Source organism: Aquarana catesbeiana, linkage group LG08, assembly GCF_042186555.1.
Source record: "Aquarana catesbeiana isolate 2022-GZ linkage group LG08, ASM4218655v1, whole genome shotgun sequence".
NCBI classification, from domain to species: domain Eukaryota; kingdom Metazoa; phylum Chordata; class Amphibia; order Anura; family Ranidae; genus Aquarana; species Aquarana catesbeiana.
In genome coordinates this window covers 96639952-96651116 of record NC_133331.1, presented here as the reverse complement: position 1 = coordinate 96651116, position 11165 = coordinate 96639952, and the positions used below count along the sequence as shown (strand labels likewise).

The following is an 11165-nucleotide window of genomic DNA, read 5'->3' as shown; positions in this document are numbered from 1 at the left end:
AGTGGCATAGGTCACCGCAAGCGCCGCGGTGAGTTATGCCAGGAAGTGGGAGCAAATACCTGTATTATACAGGTATCTGTTCCCTCCTCCCCCCTAAAAGGTGCCAAATGTGACACCGGAGGGGGGGGGGAATCCAAAAAGTGGAAGTTCCATTTTTGGATGGAACTCCACTTTAAGAAATCAATATATAGTTTGGCATTAGGCTAAATATACTGAAAAATAAATGTTGGGTTTACCTAGATCCTAATTTAATTTTTTTTTTTGCAAACTATCTTTCACCCCCAAATATATATATATATATATATATTTTTTTTTTTTTTTGAGTTAATGAGGCATTTCAGTCCCCTTTGGTTTTGCCCCACTGCCATCTTTATTATTCGGGTGTGCGCGCAGATGTGTCACATGGCTCTTCCTGGTCTTTGCGTCCTGGTAGAGCCCTGCAGATTATCTACAGACATGTGGTAGTTTCTGCGTATGCACAAACAAGGCGAGGTTTGGGACTTCCTTACCTGTTCCCTCTCCGCGCATGTGTGGGAACCCTGTGCATATGTGCCAAAGGTCTCTGCTGGGACCCAAAGCCCTGCATCACATGTGTGTACAAGCAGAATCTGGGAGGGGGGGGGGTGAACATCATTCCGAATGTGAAAAAAGAAGAGGGGATAAAACAGGGGAAACCAAGTTTTAACTTAGAGTGAAGGTCCGCTTTAGTGCTATTTTTCACAGATCTGGAAAGATAACAAAAGGAATATAAAAAAGAAACCAGCATTATATTAGTTTATTTTATTATCATATTTCAATTTCCAGTTGAACAGTGGAAAAAATACCATTATCCTATCACAAGTGTACAGAGGTACAACACATCACATCAACAATCACAGTTTTCCATCAGTTGTTTCAAATTCTGGGAATGGAGACTGATCAGCCCATCATCTTTTTGTTGTATCATTTTAAAATATGACCCTAAAGGCTTTTATAAGTAAGGCAACGACTCTTTAAGAGCGCAATGGGCAAATGTTTATTCTTGAAATAAAACATCACACAGTCCCAAAATGCAGATATGTTACTATTGTTAATAATTGTATGCAAAGAGGATACTTGGCGATTACATTTCATGAGAGAAATATATTGAATTCCAATATATCCAGTATAAAAAAAAATCTGCAGTATTCATGAACTAGATTTGGTTCCATATTTTATACCACAGACAGATAATGTGAGTAAAGCTGAAGTTAAGAAATAAAATGTAACAGGCATCTTCAATGACTATTAAGATAGAATAAAAAAGTATAGGTTTAATATTATTTGTAGGGTATCCGTTGTCTGTACTGCTTATTAAACATACATTTTTAAAATATATGTTAGATTCTGTTTGAAGCAATCCAGTTGCCACATTGAAAAAAGTAGACCATGTCCAGGCTTTAAAAGATGATCAATGCATAGTACCTGTGCCCAGCATGCATTGAGACAAATCTTCATTTACTTCAAGAGCTTTGGGCATTGCTGCTAGCCACCATATGTGGGTGTGTAAGATAGCTTGTCTGTCCCATGCTGCGGGACATTGTCCTTCTTGCTGGCTGCTTTGTCACTACAGAATATAGTGGTACCAAATCGGCTGGCCAGCAGGACAGAACCTTAGACATGTCATCAAATACATCTGGAAGTATCAAACAGCAGCAGGGTGCTTGAGCAAAATTAAGATTTAACTTGCCACCCAGCGGACAGGTATGTATTGCCTGCCCATTGTCTAGTTTTGTTAACATGGTGACAGAGGACCATAACCCAACTTTGATCTGTAATTTTACATTAACAGAACCGAAAACAAAAATTTCCACTTGGACCTAAAAAAAATATTACAGCATAGGACACAAATTTTCCTTTACTATGGTGCTCCGAGAATGGTCTCCAGTTTTACAGAAGCGAACCACAGCAGCAGGCAGTATTTATTAACAAACTTCATTAACAGAAGGTCTACAGAAAACATTTTAAAGGGTTTCACCACCGAACTTCATTCATATTTAGATTCCAACTAAATTATTTCTTGAAACTGGCGCACACTGTAGGCTGACAATGTATCAGATTAACAGGCCTGCTCTATTACCGTTTTGTGCTTGAATGCCTCAACTTTTATTAATGAAGAAAGCACACACAGTATAGTTCTCAACAGACAACCTGCACTTGTTTCAAGGAATGCCTTAGTATGATCAAATGAGATACACAAGTGGATGGAGTAACCTTTAAAGTGAAATTAAACTGTCAATATTAGATGCAAAATAACCCATGAACATTAGATTAATTAAAAAAAATGTAGAAACTCTATGAAACATAAAGGATGCGATACACATCCTTATTAGTTAAATATATATATATATATATCTTTGCATAAACCTTCATCCACAAATCTACAAAAAAAACTAGGCATATAGTGGAAAATGGAATTCAAGAAAACCAGTGCTTACTTCTTCTTCAAGAGAAGTTGGTGTAGAAACACGTGACAATAATTCACATCCAATACTCAACATACACATTTGTGAATACAACTGTTCAGTATTACAGTGCTGTTTTAAGCATGTAAAATCATATTCAATGCCGTTTCAACACACGTAGGTTTACCCTATTACACCAAACTCATAAAATTTATCAAGTATATCTCCATGCATTGGTACAAGGCATACATCACAGCAACAAACAGATCTATTATGATTTTTTTTTTCATTGTCTATTTGATTTTTTTATTATATCTTTTTTTAAAACTAATAAACAATCTCATACTTTGGGGAGGTACTCTTATGTGCCAAAGATGGTAAAATGTGATAATATACTTATAATTTTAAACAAAAACAATGTTAAAATAAAGTATAATGTTAAATTGCCAATCAAATATTTCATCAAAACATAAATTGGAATTATTCTGCATTTTCAAAATGTAAACTTTTCTTTTTGCACTTTCTTTGTGTATTAAATAGCTATCTTTGCTTCTAGTGATTTCACCAGCTCCGAACTAATGCTAAATTCTTATTTGTTATGTAAATGTACAAAACATTTACTAAGCACCATGTCACTGAGAAATTTGCAAAAATTTCGAATTTTACCATTTTTATTACACATGTTAAGATATCTATATATTATTTGGTTTACCAAAAAAAATAAAATGTTATTTTATACTATAAACAGAAAAGAGCAACATGAGTTATGTGTGATTATTAATGAAGGTTTCAGTTTCACAACATACTCACACAGTCCCCCACAGTAAATCATTCATATCATGGCAAATGCTTTCAGCTAAATGAGTTTAGTAGACCATGACAACAGTCCAGAGAACATGTATCAGCCAGTGTGAAACCAATAAGATTCAGTCGCATGATTACTAAACAGTTAGTTTAAGGAGGACAATGGCACTACACTACACCATTGGCTCCATTGGTTATGCTTTTATATGTAACACTTAATGCTCACTTCTTTGGCAGTAAAATTAATCAGGTGATAAACAAAACTTTTAAAGGAAAAAAAAAAAAAAAGTTTGGCACAAGACTGCCCCCTTTGTTTTACATTTGTATATTGGTCATATGATATACTGTAATAAGTTATGCCACAATAAACAAACGTAAACAAAATCTTGTCACCTTTTTATAACAAAAACTTAGTTGTACATTGAATATTATTTTAAAAAGGGTCTGTTGGCTGTTCTGCAAGTCTAATTTTTTGTTATTTATGCTGTACAACACTAGTCTTTCTACCATTCTTGTAGCCAACCGCTTTAGCAAAAGAGACAGATCAGCGATGCTGACCTTAGTTGCCTCACTTGTCCATTTTAGAGCCAGCAGTGTAACTCATTCTAGGCCTGGTTCACACCTATGCATTTTTTGGTGCTTCTAGCAGAAACGCACTTCAGTTCATTAAACATGGCTTCCTATGGGACACGTTCACATCTATGCTTTTTTTTTCCAGGTGCTGCATTTTTAGAAAGAGGCAGTGACCTTTTTTAAAGCAAAACGGTGCTTTTTTGATTTCATAGACTTCAATGAAGAAGCTGCAGAAAAGCATGTAGTGCATTTTTGCTGCAATTTGCATTTTTTAATCTGCCCAACAACAAATTGGCCAAAAAAAAAAAAAAAAAAAAGCTGAAAAGAAACAAATCGCTGTAAAATCACGGCAAAATCGTGTGTGTAAAAATGCACTGTGGAACGCACCAATCACAAACTGCACAGATGTAAATCAAGCCTAAAGGTGCATTATCTCACTGTTCCGCAAATTACAATACTTGCAAACTGTCAGGGTTAAAAATAAGAAAATTCTGAGACTTTCTTCTGTGATCTACATATTACTTTTGAGAATTGTACTGTAGAGTAGGTATAGTGTGCATTTACAAAATTTTTTTTTAATGTGTTAATAAAAGGACCAATTTAGTGCATTTTTATTGCGTCTTGGAGCTGCCAATTAATAAAAAAAAATACAAATTAAAAACAAAAGGCTGAAAGTATTGTGGGGCTAATTAAGCACCATTAGGATCGTTAAAATGGACACGTGATGTTAAGACACTAAACGAAAAAAAAAAAAGATGTTGGGTCATCTTTCATTTTTATTACAAGGGTAAAAAGTGAGACCGAAGATTACAAAGGCTATCAATGCTTTTACCCAACACTGGTGATGTATGCTTCCACTGAATTCACTATAATTAAAGCATGCCTGGGGGTCAAATAACATCCTTACAAATGAAACTCTACTTTCCGCTGTTTAGTAGTAGAAAATGGCTTAAGAATCTGGGGAATAGAAAAAAATGAACAGAGCATAAAAACAGTGAAGGAAATAAACTTTAACTTTCCCAATTCATCTTCCTTCTCGTCAGTACGCAGCCTCATCGAGATGGGTCGAAGAATAATTTGAAAGCTCTATTTTTCCTACTTTAGCCATGCAGTTGTCAAAAAATAATAGCAAAACTGATAAACTTCTTCAAGATTAAGAAAAGAAAAAAAAATGACTTCATGTACCTTATACTTAATTCATGTAAGCTTTATTACAGATGTCAAGGATGATTTTAGATTTCCTATTTCTCACCTTTCTTTTTGTAATTCTCTACTTTTGAAGTATGTGGAGTCTCACGTGTATGAATCAAAAGTGCAGTGTGAGGCATAAAACATAAATCAGAACGTAATGAAAAGGGTTTAGACTTGGTTGGATACAAAACATTTTGTGAATTTTATAGCTGAAGTAAAAGTAAGCAGACAACCATATCTATAGTGAGAATGAAACAAACATGGAGTATGAAGGTATTTAAAAAATAAATAAAAAAAAAAAAAAGTTTTGCAGTGAACTGCTTGCAACACTTGAATCTTCAAATTGTATAAATATTCACTTCAATTATCCAAACAGAAAATTCCCATTTACTTATTTAATTTGTACAAGATTGGATAATGGAAGTGAATTGTGTTTAGATTTTTAACTCATTTAGTAAATCAGCTTAATTATCTTGCAAAGAAATGTTAATATGCAACTGTAGTATTTTTAAGTACGGTTTATGAAGGGATAACTCTTTTATAGAGAGATAAAACTAATGATACATTGGTTAGCTCAAATTTCCTTATAGCAATTGTATTCCTTTTTTTTAAAGAATAACTGTTAGTTTTAAAATAAAGGTAAATCATTCTGCATAGAAACCACTGTAATTTAGCACATTACATTTTTTTTTGTTAACAAATATAATCTTTGGAGCTTTCTCAAATAATTAATGTGTCTGATTATGTGCTGGCTGTACAACTGACACATATAAATATGCTATAGTGACATTTTGAAACAAACTGTAACCTTGAGCTGAAAAAATGATCTTATTGAAGAGACTACAGAAACATGCTTTGGAAAACTTTACTAATCATTCCTACAATAAAAGTAGTTTTTTTTTTTTATGTAGCTGTATTTTAAAACACCTAAATATTTATAAAGATTTGATGCTCAGTGAATAATTGGTGAATTTGGTCAACATTATTGCTGCATATCATGTGTTTAGATATTAAAGTGAATAATTATCTTGATAGCTGTGCGTACACTGCCCAAGCCCAGTGGACTAGTGCAAAACATCTAATCAAATTTATGCCAACCAGCTGAAAAATGCATTATCTGTAGCTAGCATTGTCTATGTAGCAAATTACAAAAAACTAAAATAAATAAAAAATTAGGCAGCTGCAAAAATGCAGTACAGAACAAAGTTTAAATCATAGACATGATACCTAAAAGGTACGTATCACTGCTTTTTAGCTAGCCTAAAAAGTCAGGGGCTACAGATTAGAGATGTATGAGATTTTTTTTTTAGTGATCGTTTTATATTAGTATGTTACACTTTATTATTTATTGAATCTGTGAAATCATAAAAATAGATGGGTCAAGGTTGTGACAAGCTTGATGCTGCTTTTGTAGTGACTGACAACAGAACAATTACAAACAAATCATGATTCATAAATGGAGACCATGCAAACCACTCAAGCAAATAAGTTAAAAAAAAAAAAAAAAATAAATCCTTCACTAATAGTACAAATGAACACACATACACCTAATGAAAGGTCTTAAAAGTGTTTTCCCCCTATGCAATAATAAAATGTCTAATTCATTTATTTAATTTTGTTACGCTAAAGTTTTAATGACCCATACAGAACTATACAGGAATCTACAACACTTGATTTGTTACAATGCAAAAAATAAAATAAAAGTGAACATACCAGCGAACATCAAAGAATAAAAAAAGGAAATAAAAATAATAATTTAAAAAAAAAAAAAGGCAAAATATGTTGTCCATGCTTACTATGGTAAAACGTTTTCATTCACTACGGGGACTCGCAACTTATTTTTTTTGAAAGGAAAATAAAAAATTCCTGTTCGTCGTTATAAGTATTTGCAAAAGTTCATCAAATTTCCAAATATAACCACATCTGAAAGCAGCGTGAGCGTGGGACACAGTGGAAATTGTTCTTTTGCTTATAGCAAAGCAACTGACATTCTGGCAAGACAATTAAATATATTTAAAGAATCTGTGACCGGTACAGTCTTTGTTTCCGACACTGCAACAGTTTGTTAAAAGTAACCACTGTCACTGACACAGGAGTGTGCAAGCCCCTAGCTTTGTAATATTTAGCAAACCCCTGTAGCAATGAAGGAGTTAAAAAACAAAAATCTCTTCTGATAGCAGCACTCCAGCAGTCTGCTGCACATGTTGGCTAGGGCTGCTTCCAGTTGTCTGATTGCATCATCCAGGGTGTGTCAAGACAAAGGGGCTCTCCTTTTCATCAAATACTGGTCAAGTAAATAGTTTATATTCCCGGCATTCACAGGTGATTCAGTTATCAGATTTTTCAAATAAAGTCCTGCATTAAATAAAAGGAAAAATAAATAATAGACAGTCAGGAAGCAACCCACATAACCTTTTATTATACAATACAGATAGAAGCAAAGTCATAGAAAGCAGTAGGAAACTACAAAATTTAGGTAAGACCTTTCGTAACTCTGATGAAAGATGTCCGACGCCGATCCAGGGCATCGTTCTAAGACAAGTATTTCATAATTATTTTTTTTTCCCGAGGTTTACAACCTCTTTAAAGAGCTTTATGTATTGGTTACAATAAAAGGGCTATGCTTGAAATGAGGGATACCTGTGCCGACAAGAGCAACCCTTATATTATTAAAAAAAAAATTGCTGAGAATTGGAATAAGCAGTCTCCAAGACGCAGTGTACACTTGGTGACTACAGTTCTGTCATGACAGCAAACAAAATGTAACCATAATTTAAGTGCACAATTCTCCTGTATTTTTTATTGACATTTCTCACTCTGTGTTGGAACATCAATAATGTATCAGTTAGAAATTATCATTGTTCCAGTTGATTGATCCTGCTGTGATACTTGTTTTTGAGATGGCTCCATACTTACTGAGAAATTGTTACACCATACATTTACAAAAATGAAGGTGAATATTTCACTTAAATGTTAGAACAGAGCAATGATAGAGCAGGTGAGAATGGGTGGCGGCAAAGGTCTGTGCACAAGAGGTCCCTCAATTATGGAATGATCATTCTGAGATTAGATTAGCAGAGATTAGAACCATCTATGTCAGGCTTAAAGGACAAGTTTATTTTTAGAATAAAATAATTAATGCATATTTTTTTGCAGGTAAAAAAAAAAAATGTGCATTTATTATTTTTTTTGGAGCCTGGAAAGCATTGCACCAGCGATCAGCAGACCGCTTGTGCCATGCAGGTCTTCTTCAGATCTGTCAGTGTATCTGACAGAAAGAATCAAGCACCATGCACACAGCACTGTAGTCGTTTATTGACAAAGGATGTCGAGGTTTGTAGTTCATTCACACACAGAGCAGTGTGAAGGAATGTCGAGGCTGTGTGGGCGGAGCACCGCTGAAAAAAGTGACAGCTAGTATGGGGAACTTCTCCCCGAACTGCTGCCACAGGGAGTGCGGGCATTGGACAAATGTTACATGTTCCACCCTAAAAATGGGAGGAACATGTAACATGTTCCCACAGGTGAACTTATCCTTTAAAACAGTATTGGGAATATTAAATTCCTTATCCTATTCTACCAACATAAACGTGCATGCTTGGTTGCTTCAAGCAGGAATGCTTAGGTCACAACCGTTTTTAGATAAAAAAAAAAATAAATAAATAAATAAAAAAACAAAAATAAAAAAACAAAACAAAAAACAAAAACAAAAAAAAACATGCCTGAACAACCATTCACCCAACATCTATGGACAGCTTGAAACAATTCATCATTAACACTGCAAAGTATAAATATGCCCAGCCAATAATAAACATCTGTATAGACGTCAATAATCTTTAAGCTGGTTTCACATGGGCATGTCCGTAGTCCGCCTGCTCAGAAGGGGGATCTCCCTGATGGGTAGACGGATGACAGGTCCTCGTCCGCTAGGCCATGCAGACACTGACACAGCCCTGCTGTTCTCCATGGGTCTGTCAGATGGAAATGGACCACCTTGTCCATTTCCATCCGACTGAAATCCGATCCGATGTTTTTAGTGGACAGGATCGGATAATGGTGGGTGTCAGCAGATCCACCACTCCATAGAAGAGACTGGAAAGTCCAGCAGACCTGATCGGAAAGCCAAGTGAAACCAGCCTTACAGAGGACTCTATCCATCTATGTTCTTGGGTCTGAAAATGGAACAAGGGAAAAATACAAAACATGGCTTTGCGAAGATATTGTAAAATATGTGATAAGATCAGCTATGGCTACATGAGATACAGGGCTTACCTGTGCAATTTGTGAGGTACTAGTTAGTGTTATTTATCTGGAGATGTAGGTGTATGTTCTAGAGGGTGAGCGGGTGGACTCCGAATGTGCCGCTGGGTCATTTAGAAAATCCCAGATGAGGATAGTGTCATCGTGAGAACTGCTGACTATCTGGAATTCATCAAACTGTAGCCGGAATACTCTTCCTGAATGTTCCTGATAAGAAACATCAAAAACACAGTCAAACTCTAATATGATAGAAACATTAGGAAAACCCTGCAGACTATAGACTTCAGTTAGCATCAAAGTTTAACAACCTAAAGCAACATCAACTTTCAGCAGTGTACTGTAGAAATGTTGGCCATAGACTTCAGAGGGGCGTCAGACATACAAGTTAAACCTGACAAATCTTCAGAGTGCTGCAGAATGTTCCATATACTTGTTGATGGACTCTGCAAAGCAAAGATGTTTATGTCAATGTAAACAAAAGGGAGGAGAGGCGAGAGGATGCTACCATCACCGGCTTTTGGAGGGTGCAAAAGCAACTGGGATAGGGTTTCTACAATGAGAACTGCTTTGTTACACTTCAACATTGATATTTGAGGCCACGTACAGATATCAGCTTTTGGGCAGATTGGTCAACTGCAATTTTTACAGGTACCATAACAGTAAGAAAAGACCTGACTGGTTACTACACATACGTTCAGTCTTTAAAAAAAAGACCCAGTAAACTCAGTGTACAGTTTAATAACTTTACAAAAAAAAAAAAAAAAAAAATCACACACTTAGCAGCCTTATTTTGGGGGAATGACTAGTCAAGAAAATTCAACAAATACAACAGGCAACATCTACTAAGATCTGAAGATGCTCAAAGACAGAGACATCCTGTGCAGCGCTTTATATATATATATATATATATATATATATATATATATATATATATATAAAAATAAAACACCAAAAATGATATCATAAAGTAATGTAAATACATAACAAAAAATGTTCATATAGAAGTGTCAGTGACTGGTGATAGTCCTTCGGGATCTATAGGTTGCTCTGGACCACTCCAACTACAAAGTTTTTCAATGTGTCCTACCTCTAATCCAATGCACTCACCAGAAAGTGTTGATGCACAAGTCATAGGCAGCAAACTGGGCTCAAAGGTATCTCCAGATTCAATGATGTAACCCTGGGGACAGACTCCCAGGAGTGATAGCGTTCTGGGGATGACAACCATCAGGTCAATAGCCTTTGAGAACAGCAGATGGATGGTTGCCGCTTTTCACATGCACCTATCAATCGAGCTGCAAGGACCCTTTGATTCTTGCAACTGGAATTTGCTGTATGTGGGGAAATGATTGTGTGAAGCTGGCCTAAGGTCATATTCACACTGGTACGACATACGCTCTGACTTTGGGAGCACATGTCGCAGGATGTGTGTAAATCAATGATACCCTATGAGAGTTGTCTTAAACCGGTCCGACTTTGCAAAAGGTTCCTGCACTACTTTGGTCCGACTTCAGCCCACTGAATATCATTGAAGTCAGATCAAAGTCGGACCCTTGTTCTAACCATCCAACTTGTGACATCCGACATGGTGATCACAGCAGCAGTAAAAGGAATTTATGTCAACTGGAATTGTTTTGATTGATCAAAGGACAAGTCAGACTATCTCAAAGTCGGAGCAAAATCTTATCTTGTTCATTCAAGTTGGATGGAAGTAGGACCGATGTCGCAGGGCAAAGTAGGATGATAGTCATACAACAGTCGTTTCGTACCAGTGTGAACGTGGCCTAAATCTATTTTTCTGTATGATTGGCAACAAAGTTTCTTACCCGGAGGTCTGCCAGTAACAGCAGTAGTGTTGTCAGCCTATGTGAGCACTTTCGGTTGGTCCATGGGCTGCCTATCTGATATGATCTG

The 11165-nt window shown here is 35.8% G+C and overlaps 1 protein-coding gene across 4 annotated transcripts in view; it reads right to left on the bottom strand.

Annotated features, from left to right (window-relative positions):
• Window positions 1–760: 760 nt before the first annotated feature.
• The window catches only part of BTRC (beta-transducin repeat containing E3 ubiquitin protein ligase), a 324424-nt gene continuing 314019 nt past the window's right edge, over window positions 761–11165 (bottom strand). For all 4 annotated transcript variants that reach the window (XM_073596174.1, XM_073596175.1, XM_073596177.1 and 1 more), the window contains 2 exons: window positions 9264–9458; window positions 761–7346 (listed from right to left, as the gene is read on the bottom strand). In XM_073596174.1, the coding sequence (XP_073452275.1) occupies window positions 9297–9458 (162 nt within the window). In that variant the 3' untranslated portion in view covers window positions 761–7346; window positions 9264–9296. The remainder of the gene's footprint in view (window positions 7347–9263; window positions 9459–11165) is intronic.